At 46.6% G+C, this 27055-nt stretch overlaps 1 protein-coding gene across 2 annotated transcripts in view; it reads right to left on the bottom strand.

Moving 5' to 3' along the window:
* LOC307105584 (acyl-coenzyme A synthetase ACSM1, mitochondrial-like) overlaps positions 1–27055 on the bottom strand; it is a 48331-nt gene that overhangs the window by 14073 nt on the left and 7203 nt on the right. The window contains exons 2-10 of one of the 2 annotated variants that reach the window (XM_079781438.1): positions 23793–24030; positions 17833–18043; positions 14739–14946; positions 11894–12034; positions 9166–9325; positions 8105–8184; positions 5005–5128; positions 2787–2867; positions 2180–2281 (exon numbers count right to left, since the gene is read on the bottom strand). In XM_079781438.1, coding sequence (XP_079637564.1) covers positions 2180–2281; positions 2787–2867; positions 5005–5128; positions 8105–8184; positions 9166–9325; positions 11894–12034; positions 14739–14946; positions 17833–18043; positions 23793–23984 — 1299 coding nt within the window. In that variant the 5' untranslated portion in view covers positions 23985–24030. Of the gene's footprint in view, positions 1–2179; positions 2282–2786; positions 2868–5004; positions 5129–8104; positions 8185–9165; positions 9326–11893; positions 12035–14738; positions 14947–17832; positions 18044–23792; positions 24131–27055 lie in introns of those variants that run through there. The other variant, XM_079781437.1, reaches the window with a different exon arrangement.

Genomic DNA, 27055 nt, shown 5'->3' with positions numbered 1-27055 from the left:
CACTATACACAAAAATAAACTCCAAATGGATAAAGGACTTAAATGTAAGATGAGAAACCATAAAAATCTTCGAAGAAGCCATAGGCAGCAAAATAGCAGACATTGTCATAGCAATATCTTTACCGATACAGCTCCTAGGGCATTGGAAACTAAAGAGAAAATAAGCAAATGGGACTGCATCAAAATAAAAAGCTTCTGCACAGCAAAAGAAACAATCAACAAAACAACAAGAAAGCCCACTGCATGGGAGGACATATTTGCCAATGTTTTCTCCGATAAGGGTTTAATCTCCAACATTTACAGGGAACTTATACAGCTTAACAAAAGAAAGATAAACAATCCAATCAAAAAATGGGCAGACGACCTAAATAGACACTTTTCGAAAGAGGACATTCAGAAATCCAACAAACATATGAAAACATGCTCAAAGTCATCTGAGAGATGCAAATCAAAACAACAACAATGAAGTACCATCTCACACCTGTCAGAACAGCTATTATCAACAAATCAACAAACGACAAGTGCTGGAGAGGATGTGGAGAAAAAGGAATCCTCCTGCAGTGCTGGTGGGAATGCAGAGTGGTGCAGCCACTGGTGGAGAACAGTATGGAGTTTCCTCAAAAAGTTAAAAATGGAACTCCCATTTGAACCAGTAATCCCACTTCTAGGACTATATCCCAAGAATCCAGAAACACCAATCAGAAAGGATATATGCACCCCTGTGTTCATAGTACCAAAATTTACCATAGCCAAGATTTGAAAACAGCCTAAATGCCCATCAGCAGATGAGTGGATTTGAAAACTCACAATGGAATACTACGCTGCTGTAAAAAAGAAGGAATTCTTACCATTTGAACAGCATGCATGGAACTGGAGAGCATTATGCTAAGTGAAATAGGCCAGTCAATGAAAGAAAAATACCACATGATTTCACTCATTTATGGGTAATAAAGAACATTATAAACTGATGAACAAAAATAAATACAGAGGCAGAGCAGCATCGAACAGACTGTCAAAATACAGCAGGAAGGCTAGGAAGGATTGAAGGGGGGAGGTAAGAGATCAAACAAAGGACTTGTATGCATGCATATAAGCATAACCAATGGACTCAAGATACTGGGGGTAGGAGAGACCGGGGGAAGGTCAATGGGGGGAAAAAAGGAGACATATGTACTACTCTTTGTAATATTTTAAGCAATAAAAAAATAAATAAAAAAGAATAAAATTTAAAAAAAAAACAAAAAAATTTACAATAACTATTTAACCCTTCAACTTAAAGAACTAGAAAGAGGACAATAAGAAAATCCCAGAGTAAGTAGAAGGAAGGCAATAATAAAGATTAGAGCAGAAATAAATGACATAGAGACCAAAAACACAATACAAAAAAATCAATGAAACCAAGAGCTGGATCTTTGAAAAGATAAACAAAATTGATGAATGGGTTAGCCAACAGTTTTTACTATGGGTAGATAGTATCACATGAGGAGAAGCGCCCCCTGGAGGCCATAGTGATGACAACAGTGACACCAAGAGAGAACCTCTGATGGCTGTTCTCTTGGAGAAAGGAGATGGAATCTGAGATCCATTTCAGGTGTGCCCACCCTTCCATGGCCCACCTTGGAAGCTGAGAATGTCCTCTTAGTGGCCTCTACTACCCTGGGAGGGCTAGGCTTTATCTGGTCGGGAGTCTCAGCAGGTTTCCTTAGAGCCCATCACAGGTTTCTGTGATCCCTGGATTTCCCATTAGGCTCTGGGGCTGAAAGACATGGGTTTGAACTGTAGCTCTGCCATGTATTTGACACGGGGAAACACATGACCCCTACGGTCTGCAGGTGTTTTCTCTGAGGAGTTGGGTGGGGAGGCCTCAGGAGGCTCAGGACAGTTACCAGGTTTGCGCACACCCCGTTGGTAAACTGGAGGTAGGATGTGAACCCAGCCGAAGCCTGCATTCTTAATCATCAGCCCCAAGTCCGATGATTCCGAAGCCCGGCTTCTCAACCGCACCAGTGCCACATGGGTCAGGAGAAGAAAGGCTGTGAGCTTTGCGTGAACTAGACCCGGCTTCACTGAACTGGAGCACATAACGGGAGATGGGGGGAGTCTCAGATGCACAATAGAGTCCCCTCCGTTTTCACTACAGGGGTGCATGGGCCAGGAGCTGCAGGCGGGGCGCCCTCACCTCATACAACATGAACAGGCCGATGGGCTTGGTGGGCTTGATCCTGATGCCAAGGTTGCCTTCAGTGTTGGGCGGCAAGATGTTGCCCTTGTCGTCGATGATCTGGAGCAAGAGGTCTGTGAGGCCCCCTGCAGGGCTCCCAGCCCTCCTGCCCCCCCCCCCCCCCCCCACACACACACACAAGCTCTGCCTGGCTTATGCGTGTGACACCAGTGGGGACCATGGGGAGATCCCTGTCAGAAAACAGAATGAAGCTGTCAAGTCTTTGAAATCAGCAAGTCATGGGCGTGTTTGTTTCCGGGTGTGGACACCGCATGTGTCTTCAAGCTAGAAAACAGGGTCAGGACAAGCTAAGAGCCCGGAGGGTGGACAGAGCTGCTGGCGCGCCTCCAGGTCCTGTGCGCCATGGCTGGGTGCGCGGCCTTGGCGGGCACGGTGAGCTGCACTGATGCCCACAATACTGACCCTCCCAGGACACCAGAGGGGACCTAGGAGAGAAGGAGGGACAACTCGGGCAGGGGGCGCGGCTCTCCTGCCGCCTGGTGTCACACGGGGCTGATCCCAGCTGAGCCCTCAGTGCTCCCTGGCCACGCCTTTAGGACCAAACCTGGACGTCGAAGGGTGGGATGGCTTTCCCCATGGAACCGGGCTTGACCTGTGACCCCCGGGCAGTGCCGCAAGTCAATCCCTGTGCACAAAAGGAAGAGAAGACCAGTCAAAGGCTCTAGGCGGATAAGGAGCAGCAAGAATGGTTCACGGCACCCCTGCTCCCAGGGCCATGGGGCGCTGCTCATAGAGCCTGTGGGGGAGCTGGAAGCTCTGCGTCCTGGGCTCAGGGCATTGACCCAGCTCTTCAGCAGACATTCACTGCACCCGACATGGGGCATGTCCTGGGCCAGTGCCCGATGCCGGGGCCACAGGGCCCCGTGGGGGAGGCCAGGAAAGGAGCACAGGGCTGAGCTCGGGGCTGTGGGGGGTGGTGGGTGGGAGTGCCCACTGCATGCCAGGCATGTGTCCATTGACCAACACTTACTCAGCACTGACCCTGACAGGAACCCTGCCTCATCTGCCCTCGGGCTGCGCTGGAATCACTTGGGCTGTGCCTCTGCCACCACTCCCACCCCATTGGCCCTCCTGGTGAACTACGCCTCCTTCCTGGTTCTCTGAAGCTCACATCTGTCCTAAAGCTCAGCCTGCACAGTCACACAGATGAGTTAATGCCCTGGGTCTCTTCTGTCAAAGGGGCCGGGTGGGCAGCCCCACTTAGGGCCTGCGGGGCAGGAAGCTGCTCAGGCTCCCACCAGTGAGCTCACCTGGCTCCTTAGGGCAACCAGCCCAGACTCAGGCCCCATGAGAAGTCCCGGGCGATCCTCCTCTGGTGGTATTTCCCCAACATTTCAGTTGTTGCCAACAGTCCTTATACTGACTTTTGTGGGTGTTTCCCCCATAGATAACAAGTGTCTGAGCTTAGCGACGCCCCCTTCGGTTCTGGACCCCTGACACCTGGCGCACGACCCCCCACATCACTGAGGACAGCGGGCTGGCCCTGGGGGATGTGCAGGCTGGGCATCGCCAGGGCTTGCACACTCCCTTCCACTCCCCGCGCCACCTCCCGCAGGGTCGGCATTCTATTCCCATTTTGGAGACAGGGAGGTCGAGCTTCTGGCAGGTTCCACGGTATGCCTATGGGCTTGACGCTGCCATTGGCGATGCTGAGAGGAACTGAGACCAGAGCTCCTGGCAGAGGAAGGTCTGCCTCTCCAAGCTGCTGCTCACTCTTCAGGACATGGCAACGCCCACAGGGGAGTGAGCGGGTTGCAAGAGCTTTGAGCATTGAGGCTCTGTCCGGCCAGGAGGAGTATCTGTGGCTCAAGCAGTGGACGCCAAGGGGCTGGGTTATGGGTGTAGCGGGTGCTTCTCCTCGTCCAACAGTGAACTGTGAGCCAAGCAAGGTCAGGCCTAGAGCCCTCACATTCCTCAGGCCTGGAAGCAGACCACTTCACTGACCAAAATAAAACATTTTTCTCAAAAACAACACACGGTCAGACAAACATGTGAATTAGGACCAAGAGAGCCCGCCCTACAGGTCCTGCGAGGGGTGACTCTGTGAGCTGACGGGATGGTGGGAGGCGGGCGAGTGGCTGTGTCAGCATCAGGGGGTTGAGGATGCTTCCGGAGAGAGGCAGCCCCTCCTCCCACCACTGAAGCCCTTGAGGGTCCAGACAGCACAGCAGGCTGCATGGCCTGCCCACTGCGTGCTCACTGACACCCTTGGGGGTCACACTGTGTGTGTGTGTGTGTGTGTGTGTGTGTGTGTGTGTGTGTGATGGCCCTGCTCCCTCCTCCGCTCCTGTTCGTGGTCCACAATCACACGTGTGTGCTGCCCCCATACACACCCAGAGATGAGCTTCGGGGCCAGCTCCTGCCTGGCCCTGTGGCTGCTGCTCTAGGGAGGGAGGGTGACATGGGCAGCACTCGCAGGCGGGGCCTCCTTGAGGCAGGAGGCGCCTCCATTGCCATCGCTCCTCCCAGCTCCCTGGTCTCAGGGACATAGCCCTGACCTCAGACCCCCATGGAAGGTTTTGTCCAATAGCTGTCAGCACACTGGGGTCTTGACAAGTCGAAGACTGTGTGTGAATTCTCTCTCTGCAACCTGATTTGTGGCAAATCAGCCTGGAACGCCAGAGCCGCCCTTTGCTGGCTGTGAGCACAGTGGGGCCTGTGCACACAGTGGGGCCTATGCACACAGTGGGATCTGTGCACACGCTCTGGCAGATTCAGCTCCTCTGCTGGGCTGGGTGGCCCTGTGGGGCCCGTCCACCTACCATTTCCGACTGTCCATAGATTTGGTGGAGCACAAGGCCCGTCAGTTCTCTCCACTTCTCTTGCTCCTTGGGCAGCAGGGCCTCCCCGCCGGTAGTGCAGTGCTCCAGAGTGGGGAACCTGAGGCTTGGGGGAGACAAGGTGTCCACAGAGCTTCAGAGCAGGCCCTGGACCTCCTACTCAGGCCCAGGAGTGAGGAGCCCATCCACCTTTCTGCTTCCTCACTTGCTTACTTGCCTTTCGGTTGGAGGTCACTCACTTCCGGGTTCACTCCTTATAAATTGTTCTTCAGTGGGGGGTGGGGGGTGGGGGGTGGTGATGAGGCTAAGGGGTTCAGTTAGGGATCCAACTAAATTTGGACATTGAAACCTCATTTGAGGGAAGCTTCTATGTGGAAAGAGCGATGTTTTATAAACCGTGAGGGGGTGAAGGCTAGGACTCCGGGGACACGCTGGGGGTTATCGGACTGCACTTCCTGCCTTGGGGGAGATGGATTATGTGAACTGAAGGGCTTTGTGTTCCCGAGTGGAGAATGCAAGTTAGGGATTGTCAGTGAATTGCTCTGGTCATCAAGGAAGATTGGGCTGGGTGTTGGAAAACAAGACAGGGGTCACAGGTAGCAGCCCTTTAAGAAGGAATTTTGGAGAGAACAGATAATCTGCTGTGAGCGTGTAGCAGGTATATCCTGTACTAGGCACTCCATTTGCTGTACATTATTTCTCCTCCATTTTCCCAAGGAAAATTCCCAGAAATAATACAAAAACAATCACACAATCATAATGGACTCCCTAAAGGAAATGAGAAGAAGTGACTGAGGTCTGAGCATCATCAGCAGGCTCAGCCGAACCAATTCTTGTAGATGAGGGAAGTGGCAGACCTCTGGCTCCCATTTCCAACCACCCCACCCCAACCGTCACCTCTCCTGGTACACAGAGTCAGGAGTGGTGGACAAGGGGGCTGGTTTCATTACGGGTGTCTTCCTCACTCATCCGGAGTTTTCTCCAAAGTAGGTAAAATTAGCAGTCTCCAGTGGAGTCATTAGTGATGCCCTGATTGGATTTTTAAGGGGTTTGGTCCAAGTTCATCATCTGAGGAATGTTACAAAATGTGGCTGTCATATGAGCTTTGAAATACAGATAGAGGCAGACTCCAAGGGCATGCTGGGATGGAGGCTTCATGAATAAAAGCAAGTTGTATTTCAGAGTTAGCTTCGGAAGGGTTGTTGTTCAACTCCTTTACATTTTAACTATGTGTCTAAAAGTTATTAGGTCTGATTTTTGAAGCAGCCATTTCCATTTTAGAGTCTTTAAAATATATATAAGGGTCCATTAGGTTCAAAGACAAGAGTAGCTCAAAATTAATCTACAAACATGAGGAAAAAAATAAAGTTATAGCAAACTAACACTATATCCATTAGATTGGTAAAAATTAAAGACTCTGACAAGAACAAATGTTGCCAAAGATGTGGAATAAGGGAACCCTGCCTCCCTGCTAGTGGGCGCACACAGTGATTGGATACTTTGGAAAATAGGGAGTAGAATGCGGTGTCAGTGTGACTCAGCAATTTCTCCTGAAAGACCTCACATAGTGAGTGCTAATGTGCACAGGGTGAATGTGCAAGAACAGTGTTAGTCATCAACAGCCCTCAAATTACACCACCCAAATGTCCATTAGTGGTAGAACGGAGGGAAAAATATGGACTTTTCATAAAATGGGATATTATACGGCAATAAAAATTAGCTACAAGCAATATAATGCAACATGGCCACATCTCAGTAATATGATTTTGTAAAAAGAAGCCAGACATTACAGAATAATATGATTACAAGTTCACAAGCAAGTAAAAGAGACTGATTGGTTTCAGCATATTTCCTTAGGAGGGAAACTACAAGGGGAAAAAAAGAAGAAAAACACAAATGAGTGAACACCATAAAAGTCAAGATAGTGAGTTCCTTTCGGGGAGTTGGAGAGGTCTGAGTAGGTCACTGGGACTGGCAATGTTCTCTTATTGTGACTTGAATGAGTGGTTACATATTGGTTTAATTTTCAATAATTTCTTAATCTACAAATTTATGTCATATATTTTTTTGTGTGTTTTATATTTCAAAATAAAAAAGTATAAAAAAGGAAAAAAACTCACAATGATGCAAGGCTCACTGTTTATTTGGATCTGAGTCCTGCTTAATAAATGAATTCGACTGGCTGATAATTATCGCTACCAACATTTCACACACACACACACACACACACACACTAGCTCTCACTGCCCTCAGAGAACCAGAGTTAAAACAGTCAGACCATTACCATCCTTGGCTGGTTATTGAAAGAAACAGCCAGGGGAGAGGCTGACAATGTTGAGCACAGTCAGCTGGGAAGCAGAGGCCTGTTTGCTTCACCAGGAAGCTCCAGTTTCACCCCTAAGAAATGGCAGCATAGTCCCCCAAGGGGATTAACAGCCCTCTCTCTCTCCTCTGGTTCAGGATTGTGTTTGGGAGTGGACACAGGAGAGATCAGGAACTGCCCAGTAAAGTCAAAATGGCACAGTGGAAGGTGTTGGACCACAGAGGATGTCAGTCTAACCTGGGAAAAGATTGTTGACTAGGGCTGGACCCATGCATGCCCCTGGAATCTTGGGAAGGTAACTGGTTGTTTTGAAAAAGCTCCTGGTTGAGACCCAGGGGGTAATGCTGGCTCTCTCTCTTGCCTGGGACCCCACTGGCCCAATTTGTTCCTGTCCCTCCCGCCCAGGAGCAAAGGACCATGCAGGTCTACAGCCACCTGGGCCTGGGGGAGACTTCCAGGCCCAAGGGTTCATGAAGCAGAAACTTCGGGCATTGGCCTCTGCGTTGGCCTGTTGAAGACGAGATTGGACTTTTTCCAGGGCAGTGCCGAGAGATGGGCCTTAGGAAGCCCAGAGGAGAACTCTATTGATGTTACGTAACAAATAAACCACATTGAACACATCGCAATCTCCCGTGCGTGAATCCTTTCCTCCCAACCCCGTGAAAGAGCCTGTTTCCCACCAACAACAAGACCACAGAGAAACAGACTCCTTAAAATCCTACCCAAAGATTGTGATTACAACAAGCCACTTCTACATACCTGCTAAAATTCTCCTGCAAAATCATTCGAAATGCAGAGGGTGCAGTAAGGCACTGGGTGATGGGGTATTTAAAGAGTGTCTACAAGGTGAACAGAGAAAAATTTTATACTTATAGATAAGATGAAAAATACTGGCCAAAAACAACAACAAAATACTGGCCATTATTACCATTTTTTCCCTGATCTCCCTTCTAAAAGAACCCGTTTATTCATTTTTTAATTATTCCAGTATCTGTATATTGAACATGAATGTGTTTATGGACTGAGGGAGTAGAGCTGATGAAAAGTGAGAGACTGATAATATAGAAGAAAGGGTAAAATGGATTAAAGATGAGTAGTGAGGGGCCCCAATGGGAGGGCCTGGAGAAGAACAGGCCCCACAGTGGTGAGGGGAGGGGCCTGGGCTTGAGAGGTGGAGAGGCAGGTCTGGGAAGGAAAGCCAGGATGCAGTGAGTGCAGACACAAACAGCATGTTCAGGTGCAGGGAAGTCACTTGAAAGGGTTTATGGAGGCAACTTCAATCATCACCATGATGTACGAGTAACAATAACAGCAACTGCTGCCAGTTCCTGAGTGTTTTCAGGTGCAGGCCTGAGGGCTAAGCACTTTACTCACTTTGCCTATATCATCTCAATATTCCCAACAATCGGATGAGGTCATAATTATTAAAACTCCTGTCTTACAGGTGAGGAGACTGAGCTCAGAGAGGTGAGGTTACCACTAACGAATGTTCAAGGTGTGAAAAGGAACTGGAACCAACATATTCCAAGGGCTCTGTTTTTAAACACTTCAATCAATTCACACACACACACCAGCCACCTGGCCCTGGAGGAGCCAGGAGACCTGAGATTGTGCTGGTTGCTTTAATTTCTCAAAATGTGTATTCTGGGTGGTTCACTGACTGATTCAGCGCCTCACATTTTCAGACACCCAGAACCCAGGTTATATCACCCTAATGGGCTGCTTTGTTCTATACATTATTCTCCACAGGGGCCAGCTTTTGAGCCTGAAACATGAGTTTCTCCTGGAGTTTGTTGACACTGACACATTTGTCCTCTTACCTCTACAATGACCTTAGGGTCAAACTGGGGCAGATGATGGATGAAGACTGTAGACCCTGCTGTCCATGGTTCAAACAGGGTCCCAATGATAGACACAATCCAGCCTGGATCTGATATGCACCAGAAGATATCAGCGGCCTTCAGCTGCAGTAATTTCCTGCTAACTCCAAAATACAGTGGCCTCAGCTTTGTAACCACAGTTGAATTCCTGGTCAAGGCACATGCCTGGGTTGTGGGCACGATCTCTAATCAGTGATGTTTTATCTTTTTTTCCTTCTCCCTTCCTCTCTGAATCCAATTAAATATAATTTTAAAAAGTGCAGTTTTGAGTCCTGCACTGTCTGTCATTAAAAAAAAATGGGGAAAAAATATCCTCTGTTGAGGATTAACAAAAATAAATAAAAACATAACATAAACATCTGGTCGATAAAAAATTGAACCAGTGGCTACTCAGCCAAGTCTGAAGCATTTCTCTACATCCTCTTACTGTTTCTGAGGGACCTCTGTGTGCACAACTCCTTGAGAAAAATCAGCTCACCCATGAGGAGAGATGAGTTTGAAGAGCTCTTCCATTAGTAGGGCGGGGCCTGGAGAGCCATTCACATTCCCTCTTCCCATCTCTTAGGGCTGTGGTACACCCACAGGAAATCACAAGCTAGGGACCTCTGTTCTGAGCTTCAGACCCAACTGCCCACTGGGCATCTCTTCTGGGTTGTCTCTCGGGCATCTCAAACCCAGAGCATCCTAATCTCTCCTGCCTCCCTAGACTAATTCTTCTCCAGTGTTCTCTGTGTTTCAGTGAATGTCATTATTGTCCAAGCTCAAAACCTGGGAGTCCACCTTTACTCTCCAGCCCCTCCTGCCTCCCACATCTAGCCAGCACACCCTCCCATTCTAAAACTTGGGAGTCCACCTTGACTCTCCAGCCCCTCCCACCTCCCACGTCTAGCCAGCACACCCTCCCATTCTATTTCCTAAAATCTCAGACTTCTTAACATCCTTCGTGTCCCCACCACCTTGTCCAAATCACCACCATCTTGCAACTAAATTATTCTAAGACCCTCTAACAGGTCTTTTTAAATCTATTCTTTTTCCCAGCCATTCTCCACCCTGTAGCCACAGTGATCTTTTCAAAATACACATTTGATTAGCTCTCTTCCTTGTTACCAAACTTTCAATCACCGCCCACTGTTTTCCCAATAAGCTCAATCTCTACACCAAAGTCCACACGACCCTGTGGGCTCTGGGCCCCACTCACTTTCTCAGCTGCTCCAATCTGTGCCTCCCTGACACCCTGAGCAGCAGCTCCTCTCAGATCTCTGTAGTTCTATGAGTGCTACTTTTTAACAATATTTTTTTATTGATTTCAGAGAGGACGGGATAGGGAAAGAGAGATAGAAACATCAATGGTGAAGAGAATGGTTGATTGCCTCCTGCATGCCCCACATCAGGGATGGAGCCTAAAACCTGGGTATGTTCCCAGACCTGACTTTGAGCCATGACCTCCTGGTTCACAGGTCGATGCTCAATCACTGAGCCATGCCAGCTGGGCTATGAATGCTACCTTTTATATATTTGTGTCTTTGTTTGTGTTATTCTGACTACACATAAACTCTCCCCTTCTTTCCTCCCCCATTCCTCCAGATTTTGCTGATCAAGTGATATCATTAGCACAGATGCCCAGTGTCCACAAGACACCTTCTCTGCCCTCTGGTCTGCTTAATAAGGAACAAAACACATAGAACTTTCCAAGGTCTGGCCAGCAGACCCTGAGAGAGGGATGAACAGATTACTTTGACACACATTTCTGTGAAAAAAAAGGGGATTGTTTGGCTTTAGGAACCAAAACTGCTCCTATTGCCTGCCCTGTTAGCCTTTTATTGTAACAACAGTTTGAAGTAAATTTAACCTCTAGATACAGTCAGCAGGGTAAATATCCTTGAGAAAGCACAGGCTTCTTCAAGGTCAGGTCTTAAAGACTAAACATATAGATTCCAGCAAAACATCCAGGGGATCGAACTTGTTTGGAAAAGTCATGGTAGGGGTTGTTGCCTGTGGCAAGGTCCCCCAGAGGCCCCCGACCTTTTGGAGAATCCTCCTTACAGACTTTCCAACCAAGTCCCATACTTCCCCACAGAACTTGGTCTGGTCTGCATATTACTAGTTGGGGAGGAGGAAGTAGGAGGGAAAAGATGTTTGGTTTAAAATTGATTACATGGATAACCCAAGGCTATGTCTTCAGCCTCTACAATTATTTATTTTAGATTAAAGGCAGTTGCTTGGTTCCAGGTATTACTTCCCCCTAATGGCTCATGATTGGGAAACTCTACCTTCGTATCTGTACAGAACACATAGCTAGAACTTTCTGTCCTCCTCCCACCAAACCTGGAACCAGTGACAAAGACACATGGCTAGTCATGTGTGCAGCTTTCAGAACGCCTGCTGCCTCCACCCATGTCCCCTCCACACCTGTGAAGGTGCTCAGGCAGGACCCCCTTGTCACTGGGATGCTTCTGTCAACACACACTTAGAAGTCCAGACCTTCGCCTCTGAGACCCTCAGTGGTCTGAACCAAAGAGAGCAGAAGGGAGAAGGAGGATGGACTTGGTTCTACTTAGAGCACCTTTCCCAACACACACACACACACACACACACACACACACACACACACACACACCTTGCCCTCCAGACTGTGACCCAGCCTCTAAGTTGGTGGCCTCTTTCCTACCATGAAGGGAAGGAGTGTCGCAAGGCAAGTCCATGGCTGTGTTTTGCCATCTTGGGGAAGCCGGTGGTGCCACTGGTGAAGAAGATGACCATTGGGTCCGTGGTCTTTGACTTAATGCAGGTGTGATCTGGGGATGCTGATCTACAAAGGGATTGAACAAAAAAGGAGAGAAGTCAAGTCTCCTGGCTCCCACCCTCAGGGTAAGCAAAAGAAACAACATGAGGCTCAAAGGCAGTAACATGGTTTGCTTGTATAGATTTTAGAGAGAGGAAGGGAGCGAGAGGGAGGGTGGGAGGGAGAGAGGGAGACAGGGAGAAAGAGAGAGGGAGAGGGAGAGAGAGAGAAACTTGGATTTGCTGTATCACTTATTTATGCATTCATTAGTTGATTCTTGTATGTGCACTGACCAGGGATCAAACCCACAACCTTGGCACTCTAACCAATCTAGCTACCGGGCCAGTGCAGAAAACTGGGGTTTTGCAACACTGGAGGGAACACTGGTCTCCAGGTCTGAAGCAGCAAACAGAGTTTATGGGTGACTTGGGTAAGAGCACTGACATTTCTTCATTTAAAAAATGGGGAAAACACAGCCAAGTATTTTATAATTTAACAAATATTGAAATAGAACTTACTGTTTTTGAAAATGTTCTACTAGTAAATAACTTACAAATAAGAGTTCATTCAATCTTCAGAGCAATCCTAAGAGGTGACTATGCCCAACTTGTCATGCTCCCTTTGTGGATGAGGAAACTGAGGCTCAGAGAGGTTAGATAACTTTCCTGAAGACATACAGCCAGCAACTGGCAGATCCTGGGTTCAAACCCAGTGTGATGCATAGACTGTCCTCTTACTCACACTGCTAAGCTTGCTGTCATGCAAACTAACTTTACAGGAATTTCACTCCATAACCTTGGTGATAAGTGGGGGAGGGGGAAGGAGCAGAGAAAGTGAGGGAGAGTGAGAGTGAAAGAAGGAAGAATCACTGGGTCTTGATTCCTGGGAGCTTCTACACTCAATCTCTGGGCCTGGCCTGCGATGATTGGGTTTGTGAGCTTCCTGTGTTGATCAAATAAACTGTGGATCATCCAAATGCTGCAGGGAACACTGGCTCTTGCTGAGAAATGGTACAGTCCTGACTCTGGGCAATTTAAGGGATTTTTCAACAGTACTATTTTTTAAAATATGTTTTATTGATTTCTGAGAGGAAGGGAGAGGTAGAGAGAGGTAGAAACATCAATGATGAGAGAGAATCATTGATTGGCTGCCTCCTGCATGCCCTCTCCCCCCCCCCCCGCCCCCCGCAACCTTGGATCGCGCCTGCAACCTGGGCATGTGCCCTGACTAGGAATAGAACCTTGACCTCCTGGTTCATAGGTCGAAGCTCAACCACTGAGACATGAGGGCTGGGCAACAGTATTATTTATTTAAGTTTTTTTTTGTTGTTGTTGTTTAACTCTCTGACTTTATTTGTTCATTCAAATTACAAAAGAAAGTTTATCTAGAAGCCACTGAGGTAGTAGAGGTGAGCCAGAGGGGCTGCATTGGCTCAGGAAACTAGTTTGGGCAAAAGAAGGGCCCTTGGCGTTGAGGAGAGAGAGAGGAAAAGGTAGTGCAGGGGGAGGTGAGGGCGTGTTCCCTAGAGGGAGAGCCCCAACTCCAAACCTTAGAGTCCAATACAAGGTGTGACGTCACTGTGTTTGCCTTTTGGGGTTGAATAACATTTTACTTTAAAAACAGAAGGGTTCTTTCAAGAAAACAAACCCAGTGCAACTTATACCTTATAAACCAGTGTTACCTCAGAAAAATAAAAGAGATAAAGAAAAGACACCCAGCAAGGTTTGAGCTGTGGGCGGAACAGGGGCTCTGTGAACTAAGCTCCCAGGTGATCTGATCATAAATCCCTGCCCGGGCAGGGCATGGCGGGAGGCAGGCCCCTGACACAGAGCTTCTCTGGTGAAAGGGTTATTTTTGCCTTAAGCAAGCCTGTCCATTGCTCTTGTGCATCTAGGTTAACACGCTGTTGAAATACGGAAAGTAATATCCCTTGAAGGGGGTGTGACCCCTCAAGGGAGCAGAGAATCTTAACTATCCTGTAATCCCATCCCCACCTGGCTTTCTCCCACCTTAGTCTTTCTTGCGTCCCCTCCTGAGTTTCAAATGCATGAAAGAAGCTACAAAACTCTTTTCCCCCTGAGTATTTGAGGTCTTGCTCCCCAGCACATGTTGTTAGTTTGGCTCAAATAAACTCAACAAAATTTCCTGCAGGTCTGGGCATTTCTTAGGTGGACAGTGTAAAAAACTCCTGAAGGCTCACAGAATTAAAGGATTGGAGGTGGAGGGTCTCTCTGACATTGCCCTAACTTTCTAAGGGCACCCACACTCTTGGAGAAGTTTGCCCCCAAAAGCCCCTGCCAATCACAGCGTCATGTTTTCTTGAAGTCTCAGCTTTCACCTTAAGGATCCATTTTAACCTCTCATTCAAGTTATTCACATATATGTATTTATATTTATATTTGAATAGTCTTTTAGACTCCCACCTACAAGAAGCTTGAAACACAGTAATCCTCTGATGGTACACCTCCTTTCACATCCCAGGGGTGATCACACTTTAGGGAGAGAAACATAGAAGTGCAATGTCCTGACATTACAGATGAAGCAACCTTGGCTAAGAGGGGAAGGAAGTAGCCCAGGGTCACACAGCAGGTCAGGGACATAGCTGGGAAGAGGTTCCTGGAGCCAGGCCTGGTGAGCTTCCTACCATTGGCTGTCTGTCTACAGTGCTTGGGTGTGCATGGCCTTCTCCCACCGTTCCTCAGAGAGCACCTCCATCACACCCGAAACTCACTTAATCAGAGATCGGAAGTCCAGCCACCCCTCACGGCTGTGGTCAGACACCAGGAGCTTGGTTTTCAGAGCGGGACACTTAGAAGCCACAGAGTCCACCTCCGGGGCAAGGGCATCTGTGGTCACGATGCTCTTGGCATTCGACTCCTTCAGTCGGTAGAGAATGTCCTTGGCCTTCATCTGGGTTGTCCCTGGCATGAAGATAATCCCTGGGGATGAGAAAGAAATTGTTTGTTTCATTTTCTCTTTCACATCCAAGAGCTTCAGGCCTGGTTGATTTGCATAGAAATCCCCTAACCCCTTGCCTTGCAAAGGCCCGCAGTTTCAGCACCATCATGCCTCACCCAAACCTACCCAATCAAAACCTGCATTTTTAAAAATTTTGTTTAAAATACATTTTTGTTGATTTCAGAGAGGAAGGGAGAGAGAGAGAGAGAGATAGAAACATCAGTGATGAGAGAGAATCATTGATTGGCTGCCTCCTGCATGCCCACACTGGGGAACTAGTCTGCAACTGGGGCACCTGCCGCAACTGGGAATTGAACCATGACCTCCTGGTTCATAGGTCAATGTGCAACCACGGAGCCAAGGTGGCAGTGCCAGAACGCGCCTTTTAAGAGGACCTCCAAATGATTCTCATGCACATTAACATTTGAAAGGCTTGACCTAAACCTTTCTACTCTAGATGGGTGCAGCCAGTAGACAGGTGGATCCTACCTTGCAATAGTTTACATGGGGCCTGGGAGCACAGATGCAAGGAGGATAGAGTCTCTGACATCAGGAATAGCTGCATCCCAGCCCCCACTTTTCTCCCCCCACTCCCTTCTCTCATCCCTGTGTCATTGGGAATCCCTTCTTTCCTTCATCCCTCACGTCCAAATTAACCACATTGTCCCTGGAACTTTCCTACATTCCCTCCCTTCCATCTGCTGTCACCAACAATTAGTTCAAGTATTTGTGTGCACCTATTGGATTCTAATCTCCCCAGCAGATGCCTTACCCAGGAACTTCCATATTATAATCTGTGGAAGTTCCATAGAGCATTGATTTTCTCCCCACATTTACTCTTGTTAGGACTAGAAGACAATACAACCCTTGACAGCCATTTGTAAGCTTCTGGCCACAGGAGAACAAAGAGCAGGAAATGCTTGCTGGACACCAGGAATCAGACCATATAAGGAAATGAAACTGTCCTGAAGACACCCAATGGCACACCTGTATTCCATCCCCAGCAGCTCAGCCTCCAAACCCACTGATTTCCACCGTGACAGCATAGAAGGATGAAACTCCTGCTCCTGGGCTCACCATCATCCCCTTGGCTCGGCGCTGTGCAGCCCTTCCCTTTGGGTATCCCACCCCCATCCCGTTTTCCTTAAATAAACTCAATTTTCTTTAATCTCTCCTGAGATGGCCATTTAGCCTGCCTTCCGACCACATTCACCTTCACTTCTCTTCACTGACACCTGTGTTCTCTCTCCAGAAAACTCCACGCTTCTCATTCTGACACTGAAGTTGCTGCCCATGCTCCACCTTTCGCTTCCACCTCTATTCTCTATTTCAAAATGGCCATTCACATAGGCAACTCCTGACTGTAAGCCTTTGTATGTGCCAATCCCATTCTTGGAATTCCCTTTCTCTGCTTCTACTCCTCTTTAGTTATGCTTTTCCCAGAGGGCTCAGCTCACGTCTTGGATTTCTCATGGGCCATCTCTTAGCTCTACAGGTCACATGGCTTCTTTATGCTCCCTCTGCTGTTGCTATTAACGTTTGATTCCACAGGAACTAGATGGATTAATCAACTATTTTATGAGGAAAAAAGAGAGAGAGAATATATAAGCAAGAGCATGAACAGACTGTTGTGTGAACATATGATTAAACTGATTTTAAAAAAATCCATGAGTTCCATTCTGATTCTAAATTGGATAGCTAGGTAGGTAGGTAGGTAAGTAGGTAGATAGATAGATAGATAGATAGATAGATAGATAAGCAATTAAAAGGGAAATGAAAATCTCTACAGAAAAATGCTAACTAATGAATGTAGAGGGGGTGATATAAACAGAAAATCCTCATGTAAAACCAGCATAATAATATTCAACTCAGTCAAGAATCACCAGTGGACACTCAAACCATGGGGTGAAAGTCAGTGGGGGAGCAGGATAGTCACTAGTCTCATAAGTGTTGCCCCACAGACTTCTTACTGGTCAGGAAGAGAAAAGGTGCCTTGACACAGTTGACTACCACCCTTCTAGGGAGATAAACAGTGTCACTGATGGAAGACAAAACAACTGCATAGACCCCTCATGTGATGCACTGACAAAGACACAACACTGTCCTCCCAGCACTGCTGCTAAGATGTTTTAAGATGAATATAATCATGAAGCAAGAGTCAGAAATACACATTTGGGTGCACCGCCTGCAAAGCAAGTGGCTTAGACACTTCAAAATGTCATTGCCATGCGGAAAAGGCTAGAGAACCCTTCTAGGTTAAAGGAGACGGAGAAGACATGACAACTAAATGCAATGCATGATCCTCAATTGGGTTTTGGACTTAAAGAAAGAAGTGGCTGTCAAGGACATTATTAAGGCAATTGGAGAATGTGGACTGTGGATAGCTATCAGGTAACATATATTGTACCAATGTCAGACTTCTTGTTTGGTAAGCCTGCTGTGGTGATGTGAAGGAAATGTCTGGGATCCAGGGTTTATGGGTATTTACATGCTATTTATGGGTGTCACAATGTCTGAAACTGACTCTTTAGTAACTCAGTGGGAGGCTCCAATATGGCAAAAGGTTAACAATTTATGAATTTCAAAATAGTGATAATGTCTGAGACTGTGCAAGAGAAAGTGTGTGTGTGTGTGTGTGTGTGTGTGTGTGTGTGTGTGTGTGTGTGTATGTATGACATTGTGTTTGAGCGTATGTGAGGGTGAGGGAGAGAGTGAGGGATAAGAGATACAAATATGTGAGGGAGTCTGAGAAAGGGAAAGACTGTGAATAAGAAAGAATGTGGGGGAAGAGAAAGCACCTGGTGTTCCTGGACCAGTTGGCTCTAGGACATCCCTAAGGTTTCTACGGGTCTCTCTGAGTCACTGACCTGTTCGCATGCAGCCTATGGTCACCAGCCACCACTCAGGCACTCGAGGGAGAATCAAGGCGAGACGGTCTCCCTGCTGCAGGCCACAGGTCTGTGTGAAGATGTTGGCTGCGCGGCAGGTGAAGTCCGTCAGCTCTCTGAAACTCCACTTCACTTCATCTCCTTGGCTGTTCACCCACCACAGGGCTGGGTTGGGGCCTCTTTTGCCTTCCTGGTCAAGATCATACACCATGTGTTACTTCCTGCTTCAGAGGAAAAGGGCACTTATTTCCCCAATCCACTGTCATAGGCACATTCCACTGTGAGCATAGCTCAGGAATTAAGACCCATTTTATTTATTTATTTATTTATTATTATTTTTTAATCCTCACTCGAGGATTTTTAGAGAGAGTGGAAGAGAAAGGGAAAGACCGAGAAAAATATTGATGTGAGAGAAACACATCCACTGGTTGCCTCCTGTATTGGCCCTGACCAGTGCCCAGGCCGGGGAAGAGCTTGCAATCAAGGTACATGCCCTTGACAGAACTCGAATTTGGGACCCTTTGGTCCATAGGCCAACACTCTATGCACTAAGCCAAACAGGCTAGTGCCTGAGACCTCATTTTAAATCATTTAAAGAGCCAAGTAAAGCTAGGGTGTGATTCTGCCAACTTCTTTTGGTCTACTGTAGCCATCTCCTCTCAAGTCATATAAAACCATGAATAGCTTCATGTCTCCAGTTGAAGACTTACAAAGCTCCATCCCCACGTGTCTCAGTTTCCTGTAGACAGTGCGTTCTCTTTGTGCCCCAGCATTCTTATCTATGAAGTGGGTCAATATTACCTAGAAGGTCATAAAATCTAAATGAGTTATTTAATGAGTAAAGTGTACATAACAGTAGGTACTCAATAAATATGACTATTATCATAATTGCTACACAATAAAAGAGGCTAGTTTAGGCTCTGAATATTTGGGGAAATTCATTTTTAAAATTAAGTTACCTCTAACGGTGAAATTTGTAAGAAGCAGACTGGGAAGGTCCAGGCCCTATTCCTTCAGAGAAACATCAAGTAAACAGACTGAAATGGCTTTGTTGGTCCTTTTCAAACAGTCAAGGATCTGCAGCAACCAGCACATGGCCACACAGCTAAAGCCACACTCAGAACGGTAGGGCATGTTGTGATGTTCTGCTCACTTTTGCACCCCCCTTCTCTGATGTGGTGTCCCAGGGTTGGGAGGAGGTGTCGCTGGGTCCCCAGCCCCTCTCTGGGACAGAAGGAAAAGAGTGAAACTTGTTGGCAACATTCTGTGGGGGGTGAGATGTAGGAATTTATTTATTTATTCATTTATTTATAAATTCCCTAATAAAAAGTAATGTTGAGTATCTTTGTAGGCTTGTTTGCTGTGTGTGTGACTCTCAAATGATATATCTTGGATATAAGTCTTTTTTCCTTTTATATATCTTTATAATTCTTATTATTATTTAAATTTATTTAGAAATAGGGTTTTATAAGCAATTGAAGTTAAGTTGTTATTAGTTTAAAATAGATGTCTATAACTTTAAGACATTATATGTAATATATACAATTCACAGAATATACACAGAAGGAAATGAGAAGAGAATCAAAACATATCACTACAAAAATAATCAACCAAACACAAAAGAAAGCTGTAAAAGAGGAAATGAGGGACAAAAATAAAAGCTATGATATCAAGAAAACAATTAACAAGATGGCAGTAGTAAGTCCTTCCCTATTAGTAATTGCTTTAAAGGTAAGAGAACTAAATTTCCCAAAGACAAAGATTGGCAGGATCTTACTATATGCTGTCTACAAAATTATAGAATTAATAAAACCGTTTTTTGCAATAAAACGCTAACAATATATCAATTTATATAAGCAAAACCACATTTACATTATAATTCAAATTTAATCATAATTATTCACTTATTCATTCAATATTAGTTAGATCTTATTATTTCTTAGGCACTGTTCTTATACCAAAAGGATATCATGGTAAACAAGGCACACCTATGTGCCCATATGTAAATGGTTTAAATATTTATGGCCAATTTTCTTGTTTAACTCAACCGTCTATTTTCCCCAAGTTTTCCATAATGAACATGATTTTTAAAAAAGATTTCTTATTCTCAAAATAAAATATATTCAGCGTAAAATTTCAGGCAATACAGAAACTTATGAGCAGAAAGGTTCTTATACACAAAAGGATTTCTTCAAATTTCTCATCACATTCTTACTCCCTGAATGTTAGCACTTAAATGGTTTAGTGTATATTTTTCCAGCAATTTCCTCCCCATAGATGCACAAACATGATCCTTTGACTCAGATGATTGGAACCAAAGAATGTATCTCATCTGAGATAAGATTAATATATGTGCATATACATGTGTGTCTCTACAGCTTTAAAAAAATCAGTGCTGTGAAAAAATTCTTGCCCTACAGGTTAAAAAATATTAACAAGTACTGATGACAAGTTGTGCACTGCTTATAGAGAGCCTATTTCAGTATACAAGATTTCTGCAGGATTCTAAAAATGATGAAAAAGCTGGTATATCAAGGTAGAAAACAATTGTTGCTCAGAATTTAGACTGTGTTAGATCCTAACTCCTGCACCTTGAAGAAGATATCACTTTAGTAGTTATGTATTTCTGTGCTAAGGATTAATTTGATAATGTGATATTGACATGAATTTTTTGAGAAGATAAAATACAATCCTTAAACTAGATTTGAAATTTAAAATTTTAAGGGGTGAGATCTGAAACCAAGGGATATTGAGAAATTGTTTTAAAAGATAAAACACTGAGTAAGTAACTCAGCAGTAGAAAGAAATGAACAGCCCTGGCCAGTGCGGTTAGAGTGTCTGCCCTTGAACCAAACGGTTCCGGGTTTGATTCCTGGTTAAGGGTTGCAGGTTCGATCCCAACCAGATACCAACTAATGGCTGTGTCTCTCAAATGTCCATGTTCTCTCTCTTTCTCTCTTTCTCCCTCACCCTCCCACTCTCTCTCTAAAAAAAAAAAATCAATGGAAAAAATATCCTCTGGTGAGGATTACAAAAAAAAGACAAACAACTAATCCACAAAAACATTACGCTGAGTAAAAGAAACCAGACACAAAAGGGTGCAGGAGCAGGTCAGTGGTTGCCTGGGGCCCAGGGTGGGGGTGGGAGGGGATTGGCTGAGAAAGGACAAAAGAAAGCTTTTGGGGTGATAGGAATAGTCTAGAGCTCAGTTTCAGGTGTACAACCTAATGATTAGACATTTATTTAACTTATGAATATAACATTGTATGTCAATTGCAATTGAAAACAATTTTTAATTCAAAAAAAAAAAGCCCTGACAAGTTTGACTCAGTTGTTAGAACGTAGGCCTGTGGACTGAAGGGTCTAGAGTTAGATTTCCAGCCAAAGGCACGTACCTCAGTTGTAGGTTCATTTCCAGACCCTGTCAGGGCAACTAATGGATGTGTCTCTCTCACATCAATGTTTATCTCACTCTCCTCTTCCTCTTACTCCCTTCCCCTCTCTAAAAAATCAATGGGGAAAAATATCCTTGGGTGAGGAGAAATAAAGACATCCAAGTCACAATAAAACAAACAAAACCTCCACACATGTGAGTTTATTGCATGTAGAAAAGGTTTGCCTCGTATTCTTTAAAATTTTTATTGATTGATTCATTTTATAGGGAGAGGAAGTGTGAGAGAGAAACATTGATTTGTTGTTCCATTTATTTATGCATTCATTGGTTGACCAAAAATCAAACCCACAACTTTGGTGGATTGGGATGATGCTCGAACCAACTAAGCTACCTAACCAGGGTGACAAAGCACTTTCTTCTGTTTTATAATGAACTAGAGGGCCAGTGCATGAAATTCATGCACTCTGGGGTGGGAGGGGTGTCCTCTCAGCCTGGCCTGCACACTCTTGCAGGCCAGGAATCCTTGGGGGATGTCTGACTGATGGCTTAGGCCCTGTAACCCTGGGGAGCAGGCCTAAGCCAGTGATCAGACATCCTTAGCACTGTCGCAGAGACAGGAGAGGCTCCCACCATCGCCACTGTGCTCACCAGCCATGAGCCTGGCTTCTGGCTGAGCAGCACTCTACCTGTGGGAGCGCACTGACTACCACCAGGAGGCAGCTCCTGCGTTGAGAGTCTGCCCCCTGGTGGTCAGTGCGTGTCATAGGGACTGATCACTCTGCAGTTCCTTCAATTTGCATATTAGCCTTTTATTATATAGAATTTTTTTGCATGACTGTGCGCACACACAAACACACACATACACACACACACACAATCAGGAGAGAGGCACATAAAAATGTTGGATATCTAACTTAAGACTGTTAAGTTTTAAGGGAGGTTCAGGGAGCTGAGTGGACCCCAATGGTATGCTCTCTGCAGTCTTTAATAGGAGGAGCACCAAGATCTATGGATTGTAAGGCAGGTTTTAAAATTAATTTATTCCACAAATGTTTGTTGAGAAACTTCTAGGTGTAAGACACCACACATCACTAGAGAGACACTGATCATGGTTAAGGCAATTGGAAAAGTGAAACAGATCAGAAGTGTTGTGAGCATGAAAATTAATGGAATGAGGGTGCTGGGGGACATTGGGAGATATGGATGACTTGACAGTGACTGATAACAATGATATAAAACCCAACAAGAACAGGTATTTCATGGGAGAACCCTATTTACTTGGTGGTTATCTCCATTAGTGGATGCATGAACTGATGAATAAGAATTTTATGAAGATAAATGCAATAAAAAGTGATTGCTCCTTCCCTCCTCTCTACCTCCTCCCTCTCTGGCCCATCTCACGGTCCCAAAGGTCTTCATCAGATGTTTGGTCTGGGCAGTAATGGAAGTCAATTTATAGTCTGAAGGAAAAGATTTGGCATCATCAGATCATGAGAACAGGTTTAAAAAGTGTATTTTAGAACTCGACAACTTGGACCCAAATTCTGCTTCTCTACTTAGGCATGTAATTTCTGTAGGTTATGAGAAACTCGGATCCTCAGTTTTCTCATCTGGGAAATGTGGATCATAAAAGGGCTCTCCTAACCACGGCTCTATTTTCCTGGGAGTTATTATGAAAACTCAGAGAAAGGAGGAAGAAGCCCCATGAAAGGCATATAGGCCTAGAACACTAGCACGTGAATGCATATGTTAAATCCATGGGAAACTTAAAAATTCCATCAACTGTCAGACTGCATTGCTGGTGAATTCTCTCTTTCTACAAAGATAATGTTGGGCAACTTTTCACACTGTGATCATCATCAGCTGGGACTTAGTAGCTGGAACACCACCCATTGTTCACCTCATCCCCAGGGGTACACATAACTGCTCCCCTTTCAGTTTCAAGCACTTGGTGTCTTCTGAAGAGACCTGTAAACTCTAGAGGCTGAGGGACTGGTTTCTCTGGACAGACCCCAATGCCACACCCCAGTCGCCTTTGGTAGCGAGGCCTGCAGCTGGCCTTCCTCTCCTCACAGGACAGCTGACTGAGCTCTACCTGTCAGGTGCGCAGGTGCACCAGCAGGGGGCCTGTCTCTTCCCTCTGTGCAGCCTGAAGTTGAGCCCAAGTTTGATGAGATGAATTCCAGTGAGGCTCACAGTCCCCTTAGTGGAAGGTCAGAATTCAGATGAACATCAAGTTGCTGACCTTGTAGTTAGAACTTTGCATTTGGTCACAATTATCTGACTGTGCCAGATACTTTTACTTGCTGTCATGTTTCTTAAGGGAGATTGTCCCCATTTCGCAGATAAAACCACTGAGACTCAGAGAAGTACGCAAGTGGCCAGGATGAGAATTGAGAATTGATCCCTAAAACATAAGCTTTTCCCATGACACTGGTAAGTTGAGGCAGAGGCTGTATCGGGTCTGTGCCTTCAGCCTCCGAGGAACAAGATAAGCCAGAGAGATCACGCCTATCCTCATCCCCCATCACAGGCGCCTCCTCACCTTCTCCATTTGAGTCCAGTAGTCCAGGACATCACTTGCAAAGTTAAATTTCTCAGGTGTATCATGGTCATTCCATCGCGGGGCGCCAGTTGCTGATACAGACTGGGAGCGCAAGTGCCAAGGGGCAGGCTGGAAGGCGTGGCAGGATTTGTGGGTGCCCCAAAGGACCCGGAGCCTCATCAGCCACTGCATGGCGGAGCAGTCCTCAGGAAGCAGGCACGGACCTCTCAGTCACCACCTGCTTTGGGAAGAGATGGCTAATAGGTCAGTCGTGGAGCAGGACTTCCCTCCACAAGACGAGGCACATTTCTGGTTCATGGCTGGAGTTTGGTTTCAGCTGACCAGTATTTGGAGGCGCAACTTAGTGACTTAGGATTTAGGATTTCTCTTCCCAGCTCAGGAACCACAGGCAAAGAGGGATTATAGCTACTAGATGAGGTTGGTAAACCTTCCTGAGGGTCTTCTCCTTCTCTCTCACCCCCTGGGAGTTCAGCTCAGGTTGGCAGCCATGGGACCAGCCCCTTTGTGGGAAACTCACCATTTGAAAGTCCTGTTCTCCATGCTAGCCTGGCTCTGACACCTCTCTTCCTGCCGAGCCCAACTGTGCTGTTCTCATGGAAGCTGTTATCAGGTCATTCCTTGAAATTTTTTAAATCCAGACTGAGCTGCCCACAATCCCTTTCTCAAATATGTGTGTGTGCTTGTTACCGAAGGGTGTAAAGGCACTCTGTCTCCGGGGGAGGCCACGAAGTGTGCATCTGAGAACCTGTCGCTGGTCATGATTCCTGTCATGTGAGATGACTGCTCTGCAGGAGAGAAGAAAACTCATGTGCAGAGACGGGACTGAGGGGCTGAGAGCACCTTGAACACCTTCCAGTTGCTGGTTCATAGTGTTCCTCAGGCCCCTCTGCATCTCCACTCCTTTCTTGTTAATACCCTGTCCTGGATTCTGTAAGCCAAGCAGTTTTCCTGCCTGAGATTAAGTTTCAGTCACTTGAGACTATGAGGATATTGACAAATATATACAACCATACTCAGGGCTGATGAGGCTAATACCACAGCACCTTCCCTCCTGGACTGAGGTCTAGCCTTAGGGTCCTCCCAGGATAGCGTCAGGGCAGCTATTATCAGAGTTGAGCCATGAAACTTCTTTGCCACTCCAGATGCCAACTAATGCCCTTAAAATGGGAGTGAAAGGGGGCAGAAATAGAATGTTGGGGAACCAGCTAGTATTGTAGGAAATATTAATCCTGCTCTGTTAACCGTGATTGTTTCATTCTGATTAAAGAAGGCACATTCTGACCTGGCTGGCAGTGCACTCAGGACCTGGGAGCTCACCTGGAAATGCAGCCTGCCCTCCCCATTTGGAGCTGCCTATTATCATGGAAAGATTAACTTTGCTGCAGAAACCAGAGGCGCCAGCCAGCCTTTTTGCATACCTGCAGGCCTTTGCAAATCTCCAGCCTGCTTACCTGTTAACGGACCTTTTGGCCCACCCTTTGGTTATTTCCCCTGTGATCCCAGCCCTTGCACATCACTAAGCCCTTTGAAGATCCCCAGCCCTTTTGCATATCTGTCAACTGCCCATTTGCCCTTTTGCCTACTTTCCTTTGTACTTCTACTGATATAAACAGCTGGCTTATGGTGGGGGGCAGAGCAGATTTTTGTGGGCGACCTGCTGCTCTCCCATATTGCCGGCAATCCTATATAATAAAGAGGTGATATGCAAATTGACTGTCACATCCTCACAAAGATGGCTGCCCCCATGTGGTCACAAGATGGCCGCCATAAGATGGCTGGCAGGGGAGGGCAGTTGGGGGCGACCAGGCTGACAGGAGAGGATAATCTGTCGGGGGGGGGGAGGGACCAGGCCTGCAGGGGAGGGCAGTTGGGGGTGACCAGGCTGGCAGGGGAGGGCAGTTGGGGACGATCAGGCCAGCAGGGGAGCAGTTAGGCATCAATCAGGCCAGCAGGGGAGTGGTTAGCAGGTGATCAGGCTGGCAGGCAGAAGTGATTATGGGCAATCAGGCAGGCAGGCAGGCAAGCGGTTGGGAGCCAGCCATCCCAGATTGTGAGAAGGATGTCTGACAGGGATTGGGCCTCAACTGGCAGTCGGACATCCCCTGAGGGTTCCCACATTAGAGAGGGTGCAGGCTGGGCTGAGGGACAACCGCCCCCCAGTGCACTAATTTCATGCACCAGGCTCTAGTTTATATATATCCACACTAATAAAAAATAAAAATGTAAATTAACCATCACTTCACGATGCCCACCAGCCAATCAGGAGTGAGTATGCAAATTAGTGGGACAAAGATGGCGGCAGCCATGGAGCCAGCCAGAGTTAGCAGGAGGCTTGGGTTGCCTCTGGCAACGGAGGAAACCAAGCTTCCCACCCACCCAGGTCGGCCCCTGAAGGAGGTGCCTGTGGGAGGTGGACATGGAGCCAGCCTAGGCGGGCGCACAGAAGGCTTGGGTCAAAGGAAGGGCCTGTGGGCTGGAGGGGAGGGGACTCGGGCCAGAGCAAGGGATGCTGGGCTCACGGTGACACAAGCCGAGCGTCCGCGCCTTGGCCTCACAGTGGGATGAGAGGGGTCTCAGACCAGGCTGTGCAGTAGGAGGAGAGGGGCCTTGGGCCACAAGCAGAAACACAGGGAACACCAGAAATGCTGGGAGTTGTAGTACTGGTGGCAGCCCCTGGACCAGAAGCAGAAGCCGAGAGCGTGGGGAGCACCAGGAATGTTGGGAATCGTGGTTCTGGTGGTGGATGCATTGTATGATCTCCTAGACCAGTGGTCGGCAAACTCATTAGTCAACAGAGCCAAATATCAACAGTACGACAATTGAAATTTCTATTGAGAGCCAAATTTTTTAAACTTAAACTTCTTCTAACGCCAATTCTTTAAAATAGACTCGCCCAGACCATGGTATTTTGTGAAAGAGCCACACTCAAGGGGCCAAAGAGCTGCATGTGGCTCACGAGCCGCAGTTTGCCGACCACAGTCCTAGACACTCCAGTGAAGTGAGCCTGGAGCAAGTTACTGTTGTGGGTGGGGGACTGAGGGAAAGCAAAGGTGAGAGACATAAGTCAGAGTGTCAAGGAAAAATTAAAAGGAAGATATCCTGCAACTTCTAGGAAATCTCCACCAATGGAGCAAAGAAAACAAAAAAGAGCTCTATTATTCTGTGAGCACCAAACCAGACTGGGCTGGGGTCTCACACAATTCGCTCATATGATTGCAAGGACAGACAGAAACTTCACTCTT

This window comes from Cnephaeus nilssonii, assembly GCF_951640355.1.
Source record: "Cnephaeus nilssonii genome assembly, chromosome: 2".
Classification (NCBI taxonomy): Eukaryota; Metazoa; Chordata; class Mammalia; order Chiroptera; family Vespertilionidae; genus Cnephaeus; species Cnephaeus nilssonii.
Note: the sequence above shows the minus strand (reverse complement) of the source record. Positions and strands in the feature narration are given on the sequence as shown.